At 45.7% G+C, this 17,331-nt stretch overlaps 2 protein-coding genes across 4 annotated transcripts in view; both read left to right on the top strand.

Moving 5' to 3' along the window:
• The window catches only part of tmem170b (transmembrane protein 170B), a 28,052-nt gene extending 27,274 nt beyond the window's left edge, over positions 1-778 (top strand). Inside the window, exon 4 of the transcript XR_006026087.1 lies at positions 765-778. The gene's annotated coding sequence lies outside the window, so the exon portion shown is untranslated. The remainder of the gene's footprint in view (positions 1-764) is intronic.
• Positions 779-8,516: 7,738 nt separating this feature from the next.
• hivep1 (HIVEP zinc finger 1) overlaps positions 8,517-17,331 on the top strand; it is a 59,971-nt gene continuing 51,156 nt past the window's right edge. The window contains exons 1-2 of one of the 3 annotated variants that reach the window (XM_042076257.1): positions 8,517-8,621; positions 11,050-11,262. In XM_042076257.1, the coding sequence (XP_041932191.1) occupies positions 11,223-11,262 (40 nt within the window). In that variant the 5' untranslated portion in view covers positions 8,517-8,621; positions 11,050-11,222. Of the gene's footprint in view, positions 8,622-8,840; positions 9,075-9,300; positions 9,583-11,049; positions 11,263-17,331 lie in introns of those variants that run through there. The other 2 variants (XM_042076258.1, XM_042076260.1) reach the window with 2 other exon arrangements.

The raw sequence follows: 17,331 nt of genomic DNA, 5'->3' as shown, positions 1-17,331 counted from the left end.
TACGCCAGGGGTGTCAAAGCTATGGCCCTGGAGCCGGCTTCAGACCCCTTGTTTTGGGAAGGGAAATATTCACATCCGGGTGTCATCGACTATGTGTAATAAACAATATCTCTATGCGATGATAAACTCGCACTACAAACCATCCGCAGGAAGGGATTTACAGAAAAGGAAAAATGTGGTTTGCAGCACTGGCAATTACATTATGTAGGTGTAGCCACATACTCTCAATGCTGCTGAAAAAGAAAGAAGGAGCAGTATATGACAGCAGTACACAATTAACGTATATGCCTTTGTTTGCTCATCAGTGGGTGGAGTAACTGAGTATCATCAAACAATTGGCTACCCATGCAAAAAAATTCTAATGACCAGGAGGTCTCATTCCAACAAATCTGGCCCACTGGCTAAAATGTCTGACCCCACTGCTTTCCAATGTTTTCCCCTTTCTCTTTTACTTTTTAAAATCTCATCTCCTCTCTTCTCCTCTCTCTGCCCTTCTCCTATTACCAATGTCTCCCTCTGTCTCTTGTGACCTCTAATTCTCTTGCTCTCCCTCTCCCTACTCTCTCTGTCTGACTGTTCCTCCCTCACTTTCTTTTCTCTTCTTTTTCTCTCCTCATTCTCTTTCCCTCTCTCCCTCCCTTCCTTCTCTTTCTCTCTCTCTCTCTCTCTCTCTCTCTCTGTCTCGTTCTCTCTGTGTGTAGCCCGTGTGGGGATGCGTCTGTCTGACAGTCCCTAGAGTCTCTGTGAAGGCTGTGGAGCTGCAGAAGGATTATTAAGTGCTCCGCTCAGACCATAAATCTGCTGATATGGGCTCCGCCGAGGGACCCGCCTCAGTCACCCAACTGCCCTCTTCCCCCAGCCTCCCTCCCTTCCCACAAGCACAGCATCTCAATAGGCTCCTCCAAACGCCCTGCACTGCGCAGGCCAGGTCTAGCAGGAGACCCACGACTGCATGCAGGAGACCCACGACTGCATGCAGTCACCGGCGCACCCCACAAACACACACCATTTCTACAGGTCTTTCAAAACACCTTGCATTGGCCCTGCATACACAATTCAAACAGTTGTAATCAAACAGTTGTAATCAAAGTACTTTTTGCATGGAAATTATAAACATTTTGTCTCAAATGTATCTTATAGAAAGAATAAAATAGGAAGAAGTTCACTGATTTGAAGATGTTAAATGACAAATGATGGCAGATAACAATGACCACAACGAGCAGAATGGTGCAATAATGGCTTTCTATCGTCTCCTCATCTTATCTTCTCATATCCAGAGTTGGTACAGGGTTTGGTTTATCTGTAGTTTGTTGGTCTGGTACAGCTTTGTGTGGCTTGTGGTATGAGGCTCGGAGTTGATTTGTGTTACAGTTGTGCCTGTGAGCGCCGGGGTTCGTTAATGAATACTGGAGGCTCTGAGTGTTCTACTGTGCTGTTTTTCTGGTTGCAATTCACAGAGGAAGGCCCATGGAAATACTAGCCGTCTGCCCACCCCCTGCATCATACTTTCCCTGTCACAGCAGATGTCACTTCCCGGCAGGGAAGGCTGCAGAGAGGGGAAGGAGAGAGAGAGAGAGGAGAGAGAGAGAGAGAGGAGGAGGGAAAGTGAGAGAAAAAGTGCTGATGGAGGGAGGGAAGGAGAGAAAGGGGGAAGAGAGAGAGAGAGAGAGAGAGAGAGAGAGAGCATCTTATCTGGATGGGTCCTCAAGCTGTCCTAATTTAGAAGGCTCTTGCAGGACACTCCCATACCCTCAAACTCAGACCATGTTCTTTTCCGAAGTGATTTGATTGGAAATTTTGACACTCACACTAAGGCTCTTTCCAAACCACTCAGTTCACCCAGTGTCTTTGAGTCTGCAGACCTGCATCGTGCTGGTATGAACATGGTTGGTTGTGTTACAGAAACAGAGGTTCACCTCCCATACAGACACAGGGCACTCTGGGAGTTGAGGTTCTTATTGAGCACATTTACTGGCATTTCAGAGGCAGAAGTTGTTTTATTAAAACACACACACACACACACACACTCTCTACACCAAGCACTCATGCACACAGGCTCTGTGAACCTCTTAACCACAGAAACTTAGAAGCACTCAGACACATTTACCAGCACACACACACACACACACACATGCACACAGAACTAGGGCACATCTCAAAAACTGTGGCCTGGCATGAAACAAGTGCTCCGAGAATCCCAGCTTTTCTCCTCATATTTTTTTTTTTGTTCAAATATCCAGGTCATTCTCTGACAGTCAAATGAAGGGATTTGTTTTTTTCCCCCTTCCCTTTTGGACGGCTGTCTGAACGCTGTGGGTAGCCGAGTTCAGCCATTGGCTCAGAGGATGACAGAGCCATGGTTCACCACAGCCAGACTTGCAGAAACGCTTTGCTAGAAAAAACAAGGCTGTGTCAAGTTATTTACCCTGCAGGGTAAGGACTTTAACATTAGAGCCACAGTAGATAATATATATTTATATATTTTTTTCAGTCCTCACTGGCAAAAAAGATAATTTTCTCCTGCCCAGCTGGCACGGAGAGAAAGACTACTGCATTCATATGTCCGAGCCGCTGGCCTGGTCCATTTTTAGTCCTTAAATGATCATTCCTTGGAACCACAAACATTCCCAGTGCAGTCAACTACCAACCCGCTTGGTGTGTGTGTGTGTGTGGGGGGGGGGGTTGTAAGAGAGAGAGAAAAGAAATAGAGAGGCGGAAAGAGAGGGAGAGAAAGATGGACAACAATATGGGGTGATGAGAAAGAGAGAGAGACAGAGAAAGAGAGAAGCGGAAAGAGAGGGAGAGAGAAAGATGGACAACAATATGGGGTGATGAGAAAGAGAGAGAGAGACAGAGAGAGAAGAGAGAGTCAAAGGTGGTGGCCATGATTGCGAGAGAGCAGAGATTCCCTCTCCCATCCCTGACCGTAAACTGGAACTTGATGTGACCACACGGGAAGCACACGTACAGTGGGACAACCTCTGGGCTTTCACGCCTTGCCCACCGTTAGTCAAGGATTCTGAGCACGTTCACACACAGCCACAGGAACAAAGAGGCAAGTTCAGTCAGGCTCGTCATTGTGTATTCACCTCACACACACACACACACACTCATTCATACACATATACATTCACACACATGTGGGAACACACACACACAGTCATGCAAGACTCACATGATGAATCACAGGCAGATTTGTTCTATGCATCATGAGGCTCTCGTCTCAAAACGCACACACACACACACACACACTCTCTATCTCGAGGGGAGCTCAGTGTCTGCATAAAAGGATTTCTCATTTTCCACACCCTGCTTGTTGAGAAGAATCTTTACACTAAGTCCACACCCACGTCCCCTGTCTTGATCCGAACATTTGACGACAACTTTCAAAAACGCTGGGCAAAAGGGAAGCGGGGGCAGAAACAGGCTTCTTTTGTTGAGTAAAAAAAAAAAAAAAAAAAAAAAAAGGGGGTAAAAAAATCACACTGCCTTTGTCTTTGCCTGCTCACATTGACTCAGATAAGTCTTATGCCTCCATTTTTTGCCCCGAAGCATTTCGATGTGAAAAGAGCTGAACTGACTGGCAGGGGAGCATCTGTGAGTCACTCTGTGTGAAAGACGCCAGTGTGGTGCCCGTGGGAGAAGGAAGGGGAGGATGGGGGCAAAGAAATGGGATGCTAAAAACAGAAAAGACATGAAGCAACACCTCATCTGATAAATCACAGGTATGCTGCCTATTTAACCACAGTGTCCAAAACACACAATATCTTCACAGTAGCATCTGGCTTTCTGCATCTTGTATTCGTTTGTGTCAGACCTCAAATCTGGTGTATGCTGTGGTGTGTTTGGATTATTTCTCTCCTCCATTGCCTTTTTTAAGATATACATCAGAGCACATTCTCTGTGGTCTCCTGGGCGCATGCAGCAGCATTTTCTCTTATTCGGGTGCAGGATGCCACGGAAGCTTCCGGAACAGACAGGCGATGTGTGTCTGTTGTGTCGGGGAAGCCATCTGTCAGGGCAGGAGGGCACACCATGACCTTGATGTGTTTCCTGTGACGGCGTCATCAGGCAAGGCTTGAAATGGAGGAATCAGACATGTTAGGGAGAAAATGATGTCTTGTGTGGTAAAAACCTCACATTGATTTTAAAAATTGTTTTTGAAGCTTTGAAAAGCTGTTCAAGGTTGAGCTGAAAACAAATTGCCCATCACACGCAGTAGCAATACTGTACTGTAGATCTGAGGATATATCTGCAGTGGACGCAATGAGCAGCGCATAATAAACATGCAATAAATGGCTCTCTACCCTTCATTTGTAATGAGTCTTTAGATGAATTGTTTTCCGAGAACATGCACACCTTGATAATAAATTCATGTGGTGAAGCGGGGAACGTTTACTGGGAATGATATATGCTTATCAGCACCACTGGACTGGACCATCAGTGGGATCCTGCATGTGCGGGAGACGTCCACCCCCCAGAAATAAAACATCCACATACGCAAGATGAACATCTTATTATATGGGGTGTGTCGCATGGCTTTAGATCACGCAGTCATTCATTCATGTGGCCTTAGAACGTCCTCTCTCTCTCTGTCTCTCTCGCATGAGCTGGGGTAGATAGTAGATGAGCTGAAGGGGAGGGGCCTCAGAGTCGCCGGTTGCCGTGGCAACAGTCTTGGTTATGTAATATCATACGGCGTGCACGGTGTAAACAAAGCAGCCAGCTTTAAGGCTCTGGGAGGTGATGCTTCCCCGATTGGTTCTGGATGGCTTTGCACACACAGACAGACATGCTGACAGATGATCATGCTTACATAATTAGATCCAACATACATGTGCAATGCAACACACATGGGCAATTACTCACCATGCAAGGTGTTTGCTTTGTATGTATACACAATACAAAAGCTGTCACCTACAAGGGAACAGCCTACTTGTGATGGCAAACACACAAATAAATGTGTGTGTGTGTGGGCCCTAGAACAAATTTCAGATCATTACATCCTATAGTTCCAAAAAAATGATCATGGTTATATAAAAGAAAAATGTATAATCATGCGATGTATGTAATATGTTCACCATCTCACCATGAAAAACGATTTATATTGAAGCAAATGGAGCTTTTCCCACATATGATATTCCAGAGATGCTATGCATAGTACACACAGTGACAGACGGATTATATAACAGTGGGATCCCTTGAGATGTGCTTTTTGAACATAGCACTGGTAGAACTTGTACAGAAGCATCATGAATACAGTACATACCTTCACTGTAGTGAACTGTGAAGGAACAAAACACACACACACACGCACACATTCAAAGAGAAAGAGTGAGAGAAATGGAAAAATTAAAAACAAAACACAGAGGAAAATGCTTACAAGAGAATGTTCAATTATCTGCCTTATGATAATAAGACAAAAAAAAAAACCTGCATCGCTGAGAAGGAAGAAAAAAGTGCTTCCTCATCTAGGTTTCTTCAGGGGGGCTTCCAAACCCTTCCCAGCCATTTGAACATTTCTCAAACCAGGAAGGGGGAAAGAAAAAACAACAAATGCACGCTGGGTTATACAACAAGCTACTCTGAGCAGCGCTCTCTCTGAAAGGCTAAACGGCTAGCGCCTAGCTTGCACAGAAGCAGCCATTGTTTCCGCTGCGCTTGGGCGGATGGTTCTGGAGACAGCTGCATTGCTTTTCTGATCCCCCTCCAGGTTATTAATAGCCACCCAAAGCCAGCAGTCCATTAGCATCACAGGGCAAAGTGGTAGTAGAGAATGACAGAAAAGGATATTTGGGTGGTGCTACAGAGCATTTACAGAACCAAGGGGTTTGGCTTTTTACTGTAGCTAAGGAGAGTATACTGTTCCTATACTGCAGAGTGTTTCTGTGTACTTGTGTGTGTTTGTGCGTGGATGGATAATACTGCATCAGGCTATACCTGCACTTCACCTTACGTTGGCCATTGATGATAGAAATCAGTGGATATAGCAGTTTTTACACACCTCTGTGTGTACAACTACACTGAGTTGTCTGTGCCAGAGCCTCTGATTGATAAGAGTGGCAGCCCCTGGCCCATGCTAATCCCCTGGAGACATTCAGAGATGTTATCCGGAAGGCTGGCCTCTGTCTAACACAGAAACACTATAAGATTTCAGTGACTCATCAGACACTTGGCTCTGTCCAGGAGTGTGGGAGTTGTTTAGTTGGGCGTGTGTGTACAGGTCATTATTTGTTGTAGCTCAACTACCCATAAAGCAAGGTGGTAAAAACATCTTGGTTTCATTGGGTTAGGTTGAACACCCAGGGAGCAGACATACTAAATGCAAATACATTTAGCAGCATTTTACTGTACTTTGGATGTTGGTTAAAATGAATAAATATAAATGTGTCTTTTGTGTATCTCAGCTTTCCCATGATGCCTTGCATAGGTGTACAAGGTTTCAGGCTGGGATGCTGGTGAGGGTGTTGCTTTGCAGAATGTTCTGGAATCCTAAAACTTCTCAGCCAACCAGGACATGGATTACTGGTTGACAGCCTTCCTCTCTCTCCAGCAACTGGCAGACCTGAGAGTTTGGAGAAACAAACACAGAACCAGCCAATCGGCTGATTCGACCAAGCATGTGGGCTGCGGCCTTCAGGGGACAGAAATGCGGCGATTGTGTAAATATTTACCCCATATATTTCAACTCTATATTTAGCCTTAGCACAAACACACTTGTGTGTAAATTGTTTGCTAATCCGATATCCTGGCATCAGGCGTGTGTAGAGCAGGAAGCCCCTCTGGAGGGGAACAGTGGAGTGGGGAGAGATTGGGAAGTTTCCCACAGCAGGAGAAGGAGAAGGCTGAGAGTCGAGATGGGTACAAAGAGCACAGGGTCTGTGAGGATGTGCCTGCTTTGTTCTGTGACAGTCTCTGCAGTCCGCAGCGCCTACTCCTAGTGATAACGAAGAGATTGCGTGATCAAAGCGTGACGCATCTCAAGTGAAACACAAAGTAAAGGGGGTTTGTAGAAATTATTAACCCCCCCCCCACGCTCCCCTTCAGCTGCTTTTGAGGGGTTACGTCCACAGAGGATGTTTGAACTGCGTCGACAAATTGAAGGGCGGGGCACTCTCCCCCAGTCACAGAGATAATCCAAAAATATCCCTGCCCGCCTGCCTGCCATCCAGCATGCTGTGACATCACTTCGTCTGTCTCCCCTCGGGGATGACACACTCTCCATAGGCTTTTCTGGGGAGCCACGACACAGGTTAGAAAATAATGAGAAAAAAAGACAGCCAGAAAAAGAGGAGAGAAAACAGGATATTCTTTTTATAGTATATTTTTAGTCACTTTTCAGCAACAAGTTTCTGTGGAAACCATATGGGATGCGCAGAATGTCACTTTGGCTTAAGATTGTGGCTATTTATAGTGTCATTGTAAAAATAGTGACCTTTTACATTGTGTGATATGTCATTGCAGAACAAAAGCTCTAGCTTGTGTTGACGTATTTGCACAGACTGCAGCCCACACAAATGTGAATGTAAAATGCCAAGAGGTGGTGGCTAGACTCTCATAAGCATAAAATCTAAGCAAGTTCTTGTTTCTTATTCTAGAGGGTTTTGGCTAAATGTTGGTCCACTTGATTTTTCATCTTCTGACATGGCTAGCCTACTTCCTAAATTGCATTCCATTCCATGCTGAATTGCATTAGCACAATATGTTGTTTAGCCTACTGAATAGCCTAGACCTAATCTAGCCTAGGCTTACATATATTTTAGGTTGGCTTTTGCTAAAATTCACTATGTCGTTTGCATCGTAAACACAAGGGTAAAAATGTGCTTCTGCTGAGCTTCTTTATTTTCCAACCGTTCGGTTCTGTTAGAAATGGGCAACTGTAGATAGTATTTAAAAATATACACAGGGCCTAGCCTATGTGTAGAAAGACACAGAATAATCGACATTCGCCGTAAATGTGGCGTGTCACCTGATGCGCGTATAGCTGAGATGAGATATACTTGAACAGCACAACAGCCTACGAATGCGTCCTCCAGCAGCAAAATTACATAACCGTGCATTCTCCCCTAATCTTCCACAAAGATGTTCAACGGATACGAACTCGAAGTGAAAGTCTCAATTTGATTGGATTCGCCATTGCCTTGAGAGATAGGCTGCATGGGAAAGCCCAGCGAGTAGCGGAGGGGCACAACGTGACCTGACAACAAGGAACCTCCGGGAAAACCGTCAGTCCCAAACTATGTACGAAGGGGGGAAGCCGAAGGGGAGACACGAGCAACGACATTTACATTTACTTTTAAATTATGGTTCACATAGCGTTTAGACGGAGATAAAATCCATTAAAAGTGCGGTCTAGAAATCGTCATATCTGTGTATATGTTGACGTTCTAGTCATTCGGTAATAAATACACATTTCTCATATGTCCTTTCGCACCTCACGAGCCTCCCTAGGTTGGTTTCCTCTGGTTGAGAGGCGGAGACGGGACCCCCGCTGACGTCAGAGGGCCTGTCTGTTTCCTGCAATAGAAAGTGAGAGAGGGGAGAGAAAAAAACAGACCTTTCCCCCTTACCGTTAAGGTGTGAGATAGAGGAAATCCCTGACAACAGCTAAGACTGCATTTGTAAGTATTAATTATTCCGTGTATTTAGATTTTGGACCATGAAGTGATGAGTTGCCTTTTATAGATGTAGGTTACGGTGGGCTAACGTGCTCTGCGGTGTTGGTTGTCGGGGGTTCGTGTGGCTGCAACGGTTGTTGTTGGACCATGATGTAGCAAGCAAACCAAAGGCTAGTCATATCAATATATAGCCCAACAAGGGACGCGTTATACTCCATTAATGTATCTTAGAATCCGTGGACATGAAGGGGATTGCATGCGGGAAATCGCGGCTGGTATGGAGAATGTTTATGCAGAAGGTTGAGCCACTCCGTGTTTTTGCGGTTGCCTCTCGCAATGTTTTGGAGTAGACGCCTGCTGCATTCTAATGTAGAGTGGTGTGGTGTGGTGGAGCGTGTGTCTGTAATGTTTATGAAGTCCGCAACAGAGCTTTCCTTCAGAGGCGACGCTCGACAGGTAGGTGAAGCGTTCGGGTCGTAATTAAGGGAAAATGTACACACGTGGCGTTCCAGACAAGTCAGATAATTATAGTGAGAGGTTGAAATTGTTAGGTAGCATGTAGTTGGGCATAATTTGTCAAATTAGGGAAGTGCCCTTCCGAGTCCTGTTGCAGATTCCAAGGGGTTTTCCCCGGCTCCTCCCTCTGTTAGCGCGCACTCATGTGTCTGTACAGAGCAGAGGAATACGCAATTTCCACACCTTGTTTTCGCATCAACCTGCATTTACCCCTATTAGCCCCAAACAATTGGATAGTTTTAAGGCTAACTGGCCAACACGTGGAATCTGGCGGCGGCATTGACAACTAGCAGGTCAGCCTACACGATTGAAACTTCTGAGCAAAGCGACATTTATTTAAAATGAACACACAGAAAGATACACAGAGAAGGGGTGGGCATGGAAAACGTCCAATGACACATTGTTCTGGTCGTTAGACTGTCAAAGTGGACCGGTACATCATCGACAGGTAGGCTAAATGACAGCCTTGATGTGGATATTATTGTAAATACGCGACACGTCCTGTGATCAGTGAATCATAAGCCGTCTCTGCGCTTTCAACTGAATGCATATAGTGCGTCACATGTAGGGTTCAAATAGTGTTTATCTCAGCGTGTTTCATTCGGTGACTTTCGTCGTCCCCGCTGTCTGTATGACCTGGTGCATGCGCTGTACGTACGTTGATGCCGAGTCCACAGTGAGATGATGTCATTGCCGTAGCCCGCCTTGCACATGTACCGCTGCATGGTGAAGAATCTTCGAGTTGTAGTAAGTGTTATGTAATGTTGCCAAATGAAACATTGCTGGGGAGCCCGAGAAAAACGAGAAGAGCCCTGTGCACTGAACACATTGCTGCAGCAACAGAAGTCCTGACGTTAAATACAACATCACACAATAAAATGTACAGCAACACAATATGCATGACAGTATCTGGCAGTCCTGTGTGCAGCCAAAATCAGATCCTGTCAGACATTGTAGGTGCACTGAAACCCAAGCCCAGTTCCTCTGAACCTCATGTAGTGCAGGGTGTAGGTGGCTGAACTGAACACAACAGGCAGCTGTGTGCAGTAGCATGCTCTTTCACTGGCTCTGAGCAGAGCGAGCTATACGTATACATTTTCCATGGCTGTGGTTTAGAAAAGGTTGAGGTTAGGGTAACATTTAACACCAGCTTTCCCCTTCTCGGCCTGCTGTTGTTTTTTGAGCCCCAAATTTGCATAGGGACTATAATTAGTTGTCACCCCATAGCACGTATGAAAAGGGCATGAGAGAAACAATACAACAAAGGTCTCTGACGGCAGATAGCACGACCCGGCTCCCCTTTCGGTGTTTGCATAGCCGGTGTGAATTGACGTGTCGTAAATTTTTACAAGGAGATGCAGGCCGATAGAAATCACTCTTGCCAGCCCCTGGAGCCGACAGCCAGTGCGGTGCCCACCGAAGCGCGGACAGTTTGGCACACACAGGAGGGCATTGTGCAGAATGGACCCACCATCACCACCTCTCCACCTTCTTGGTCAGAGCGTGATGGAGGAAGAGAGGTGCCCAACCTGCCCAAAGACGTCAAACCAAGCGCCCCACCTAAAACGATAGCCTGAGAAGATAACCTGATCATGCAGCCTTATATATGTGTGTGTGTGTGTGTGTGTGTGTGTGAGAAAGAGAGAGAGAGAGAGAGAGAGAGTGAGTGAGAGTGATACACAGCTGTGCGATGTGATTAGGTCAGAAGAGACTAATTGACTTGCCAACCTGCAGGAATTAGACTGAATGAGCTTCAAGTAGCGAGGCATTTAGGAAGGATGGTTTTGCTGTGTCTCATAGCACTGGCCATGTGTGATAATTGGGTCTGACAAAAGTCAAATGCGTTTAGTTTGCATGTAGTAGGCCTTTGGTCTTCTTGTTCTCCAGTTCTTGTTCTTTTTGTCTTTTGCCCCAGATGAACTACGTTTGCCCCTCTCGTGTGGAGAAGAGGTTCTGCTGCTGTTCCGTTTCCTCTCTGTGACGCCTTTCACCTTCCACCCCCCCCCCCCTCTCCCCCCTCTTTCTACGTTCTGCGTCTCTCCGGACCATGAGTGGCTGAAGAGGACCCAGGGGGGGAGTTGAGAAAAAATGCCGCGCACCAAGCAAAACCACCCCAAAAACCTGAAAGGTAAGCAAATGTGTGGCCAAGCCCAGCAGCTTCTTGCCCTGGCTTTGATGTTCTGAAGTGTCAGCAGATGCACACTCCTCAGGGGAGACGGGAATGACGCTGGACAGGCTGGAGAGGGCAGGAATAGAGGCAGAGTGAACTGGAGGTGTGGAGGACTTGAAGGACAATTGAGCTCTACCCCTGTAGAGTCCGAAAAGGGACCCAGAGCAGGGTGACTTAATACGATGCTCAGACATGTTTGTCCTCTTGTCATTTGCTTGGGTAAAATGGATTGGGAGAACATCATTAAAGGTTGTATCAGCGATAGCTGGGATACGTCACTTCTGTTGATGTTCAAACAAAACAGAGAGCTAGCTGGCTACTCCCTCCCCCTCCCTCCCGTGCAATTAAAACTCTCCTAAATGCGCATCTCCCCTGTTATTGTTTGAAACACTTTATTTTGCCTTTGAGTGGGTTGCCAACCCTTGCTGGTAGCAATTGTTTTTGTGTACAGATCTCCGAGCCTAGGCTGCCTACAGAGATGCTTATGGGGCAGACAACTAGCGGATCGTTAGGAACGATTAGATGAATGTGATCATTTATGTTTGGGCCTTTTTTGGGCCTGAAATCGCTGATACAACCTTTAAGGCTGAGAAGGACATGTTTTGAGCATTATAAAGAAACTAACCACTGAATCAGTTTTGTCGACCTCATGATTGTAAGGAAATTCAGAAATAATGTGTCAGGTCACAACTGATACTGATACGTCACCCTTTTGCTCTAAGCTGTTGTATGAAATGAATGGATTTTCACTGTTGATACATGTATATAATCATGTACATACATGCTAGTTATGGCTGCAGTCTTCTTGTGTTTTGAGTTAGGAATGTCAGCTGTTTTCAGTAGGAAGTAACTTTAAAAAACTCAATCAGGAGTTCAGTGTCTGCGCCCTCATTATGTAACTCCCTTTGCGTACTCATTATGTTTGGCCTGGAGCTTATTTGTCAAAACATCATCAATAATTGAACCATAATATAGTGTATTAATCTTTCCCTGTGGGGTAGACATGGGGTGTAGGTATCATGATTGTTCTCTTCAACAACTTTGGTTAAGTCTCAATATATAGTAAGACCTACGGTATATTTGTGTTATTACTATTATACTGTATTGTTGTATGAATGGTGATAGCTATTGTAGCTCTTATTCTTTACTATTCGAATTCCTTTTCTATTTTTGGTCCACTTTCCTGAGATGTTGATCATGGAAATTTCCGGGCCCTCCAGTCCATTCGCACTCCCTTCCCATAAATGACAATGCCAACAGATTTCCTTGAATGTCTTTCAGACCAGCCCTCTTCTGGACACAATACATTATTGACCTTGAAAATGTACTTCTGTTATGTAACATCAGATGGGCATGAGCTCGTTCACATTTTACCTGTGCAATGTAAATGCACAAGGCTCGGTGTGACTGTAGATGGACCTTTGTTCTTTGGATGGGTACTTTAGCATAGCTATATCGGTGTTGTTTTTCTCTCTCTCCCTCTCTTTCTCTCTTAACCCGAGTTCCCGCTCTGTGTCTCTGAGCTTTGTTGCCTTCTTGTGTACTGATGCCATGGATACTAGTGTTCCAGAGTAGGGAACCTCCCTGTATGTCATAATGTGGTGTTCCAGGCCCACCCTGCCTGTCTATCATAGCCTTGTCACGGGTACAAAGAACACTCATCAAACAACTTTTGTTTTATTGAAACAAGAGTCCTTTTCTTCAGGGTGTATTCAGGTTAAAGTCTGTGAGGTAAAAGTGTGTGTGTGTGTGTGTGTGTGTGTGTGAGAGAGAGAGAGAGAGAGAGCTCTTGCTCACATCTCGTGACTTAGGAATGCTCCTGTGACGCAGTTTGCGGGCAAACGGGCAGGAAGTGTGGATCCCCCCCCTCCTCACCCCCCTCCATCCCTCCTCCGAGTCTTGTTTACTTTTGTCAAACAGCTGGTCTCCAAGCAGACTGGCTTGGAGAAAACTCTTCTGGGCCTCTGGCCTGCCTGCCGGCCTGCCTGTCTGCCTTCTCGGCTCCCTGCCTCCCATCCCTGTCACTGGGCCTGCGTCACCACCACCACACCGTCTCACAGGGGCCTGTGATCCATTCAATTGAACTCCACCTCACACACCCCCCAATGCCAACTTAGGCTTTAGTTATTTATTTATTCTTTTACAGCAGGTATTTTCCCACCATTTAAGAAGTCAAACAAAGCACAGTAGGGCAGAGTGTGTGTGTGTGTGTGTGTGTGTGTGTGTGTGAGTGTGAGAGTGTGTTGAGGAATCGGCCTTTGGAAAGTTCCGTTCTGATGTACGGTGTGACTGACTGGCCAGGTGTAAAACTACAGTGCTTCATGTGAGTGGAGTTTTGGAGATTGGTTGGTCACACACACACACACACACACACACACACCATTGCTTCCCTTTCCTCCAGCCTCTCTCTCTTTTTCGCACTTGGGGTCATTTTTTCCACAACATTAGGTTTACAGCCGTAGGGGGAAAAAAGCCTTATAGAGCCTTGTAATTACTCAAGGGGATTTTCTGTGTGGTTTAAGTGTTTTTTTAGTCTGTTTTTTTGTTGTCACATTTCAGTGCAATACCTGTGCCTCTCAGTTGGAACATTAACTTTTCCACTTTCCCAACTGACTGGATCAAGGGATTGAGCCTTCTCATGCAAATGAGTATTGGTTAGTAGTTTTGATCATCCATCAGGTTATGCAACACAACCAACCAGTGCCTCATAACTGTGACTATGACGGTGACAGTGCTGTTGCTGCTGCTAACATTAGCTAAAAACAGCTACGTAGCATGGGGATTTTACAATGGTGGCTCAGTTAGCAGGTCATCTGATACATGTCAATGACATGAATCAGATGAGAAAATATGCTTTTGAATCTTTTAACTCTGAACTTGTGGATAAATTAATGAGTGTTTGTATAAATAGCTACTACGCCAATGAAATGTTTTGATGGGGCAACAGCAAGAAAGTGACTCAGTATGCTAGTGAAAGACGGCCTTTTTTGGCACTAAGAATCCAGGTCAGTGAGCAACACAGACTGGCTTCCCCTTTCTCTCTCTCTGTGTCTCTCTCTCTCTCCCCCCTCCTGGTTTTATTGTACCCTGAAAAGTGCCCTGGCTTGTTGGGCATGTGTTGCTTTACGGGGGCTGCGTTGCATACCTCTCTTTAAATTAAGGATCTCCCGCTGAGATTTTTCCACACTGCCTTACTTTTTTAACATTTTCTTTCCAACCTCCTTCTCGCATTCTTCGCTCCCCTTGCAGGTCACCCGCAGAGGGTCAGACGAGGAACTCGGCAGCTAGGGAAAAAAAAGTCCCTTTTTTCCGCTGCCTGCCTCGGTGACTGGCCCTATCGGTTCCATGTGAGACGGTCAAGCGGTGAATGTTTGACCAGCGAGCCTGGCTTGCGTTCAGACTGTGAGACAACCCTAACTGGTTAATCATCAGCCAATAGTCCGCATCTCGCCGTCTTGCTCAGTGGAGGGCAGAGAGTGAATTGAGCAATCTCGTCTGATGTAAGAGACACAGTAACCCGCTGACAAACTGATAGGCCAGATAGATAAAACCGTGTGTGTGTGTGTGTGTGTCAGTCAGTGTGTCAGGTTTTCCTTTTAAATCTGTATTTCATCATTTCTGGCTCTTCCGACTCTTATCTTTGACTGCTTGGGAACCACCTATGAGAGTATCTGTTGAGTGTGTTGTGTGTTGAGTGTGTAAAAGTATATACAGTATCAGGGCTCTACAGTGCGCCCATTTCACTCGCACATGCGAGTAAAAATGATGACGTGCGAGTGCAAAAAAATATTTAGGCGCACTGGTGCGAATGACTTCTAACCATGTCAATGTTTGTCTACAAAATACACCGCAACATCAAGAAACATTACTGGTGCAAACCATAGAATCACGTCGCGAATGCAGCATAAAAACTACACCTCCCATCAACGTTAGCAACGTTAGTTGTGACTCGCTAGTAGTCGCTTCTATCAAATCCAAGAGCACGCAGAAAAAGTGGAAAGTTAGACTAGCCAGCCAAGATGCAAAAATTGAAGAAAATAGTTCTTCTATCCACCGAATTCATCGGATATCGTAGGAACAGGATAAGATTCTGAGAATGCAGTGAGAGAAGGAAAGGTAACCTAACATGCCTTTTAGCCCAGTTGACGTATTTGCTGCAATATGCAAAATATAGCTGTAGCGAACAGGCACAAAAGTAGCTTCCCGTAATACTCCCATTTTATTCAAAGGTAGAACGCTACTGACAACTCCAGGCTTCCACGCATGCTTGTTTGTTTACACCGAATAGGCTACAAGCTGAAGTGCAAAACGAAAGTAGGCCTAACGTTCGCCTACTGCCCCCATCAATGCAGATATTTCAAATAAAAAGGAAAAGTATAAAAAATATATATATCCTTGATTAGCCTATGTTGGGTTTTGTGGAAGAGAAAATTGACTGTTTTAGTAGTAGTATTAGGCAGTATGCAGTCAGATAGGTCACCATGGGCATATTTGGATTAGCTACAGATGGATTCACAAATAAATAAATTAGCCTACATTTGGCAGGATACTTGATATACAGGCTAAATGCAAATATGGCAATGTATTATACTATTTTACATTAACAAAATGTAGGAAAATAGAACAGACTGAAAATAAAGTAGGCACTGATCTTTAAAATCCCATTTCCTGTAGCCTAAATGTTGTCAGTCATTCTTAATATTCGCAATTGGTGCACTGGCATTGCTGCAGTGTAATGTTAGATTATGTTTAAGGGGCCGTTTATACGAGAACGATTGCGAAGGAAGACGACAAAATATTTTATCATAAGTGCGCAAAAATCTGAAGACTCCTTCCAGAGTGTAGAGTTTTGAAGACGACCCGGGTTGCGTCTCCGTCTAAACGGCTAAACCAAAGATCCTTGATTACCTCTCTGGCTAAACTGTCAAATTAGAATGTCTGCACGTGACGTACCGGGGTTCTATCACACCACCACCCAGCGGTCTAGAATGCATATCCAATCGAATATCACATACTCGTGCGTCTTCATATAAACAAAGATTTCCCCCTGAGAATGCTCGTCTAAACGCGAATTAAAAAATGAAGACACGACGCCACTTCTGCGTCTTCTCTTTTCATCGTCACCGTATAAACGTAGCCTAAGTTAAGTACAGAACTGACTGTGCGCCCACATTTTTGTCTGTGCTCCTAAATTTTTTAACTTGGGCGCACAAGTGCTCCTGGAAAAAAATGTTAGTGTAGAGCCCTGAGTATACAGTTTACCAGGGCCATGAAGTGAGAATCTTCTCCGAACAACACGGGAAGGATTACTTAGTCTTTGTTTGGTTTAGTTTGGCTATTCTTTGTGGGGCCTTGCTTTAAAAGCTGGCCTCAGGTGGCCTCAATGCCAAACCGCACTGAGTAACGGCACTGGCATCCGACTGCGTTTCACTGCAGGTCGTCCGTGGCCTTTAAAGAGGAGTTGGCTTCCCGTCAGCACCCCTCCTGGGCTTAAAGCATACATGCCTGGACTGGGTAAACATGGGAGATGGGGGGGGGGGGGGGGGCAGCAGCGCAGCGCAGCATAGCATATCTGGCTTATTATGCCATACAGGTGGGCACATGGAGTTGTTTGAGGCCTGTGTTGAACTTGTCTCTCTTCTCGTTCGCTCCTTGAAGGCCCACAAATCCTCTTCCCTTTTGCCCCAGTGACATGGAGACGGCCTCTCTCCCCTCCTCTCTTCTGCTCTGCTGTCTTCTCGCCACTCGCTCGCTCACACCCGCCCCAGCCCGTGACCCAGCTGATCACAGACGCACGGGGGTCGTGTCGGGGTCAGGGAGGGACACAAACACCCTCCACACACACACACACACACACACGCACAGACACACACACACACACACACACACACACGCGCGCGCACACACACACACAGACACACGCACACGCGCGCGCGCACACACACACACACACACACACAGACACACGCACACACGCACACACACAGACACACACACACACACGCGCGCACACACACACACACACAC

The sequence above is a fragment of the Alosa sapidissima genome, chromosome 21 (genome assembly GCF_018492685.1).
Source record: "Alosa sapidissima isolate fAloSap1 chromosome 21, fAloSap1.pri, whole genome shotgun sequence".
Lineage (NCBI taxonomy): Eukaryota > Metazoa > Chordata > Actinopteri > Clupeiformes > Clupeidae > Alosa > Alosa sapidissima.
The sequence above is the reverse complement of the archived record's forward strand: the minus strand, read 5'-3'. Positions and strand labels throughout refer to the sequence as shown.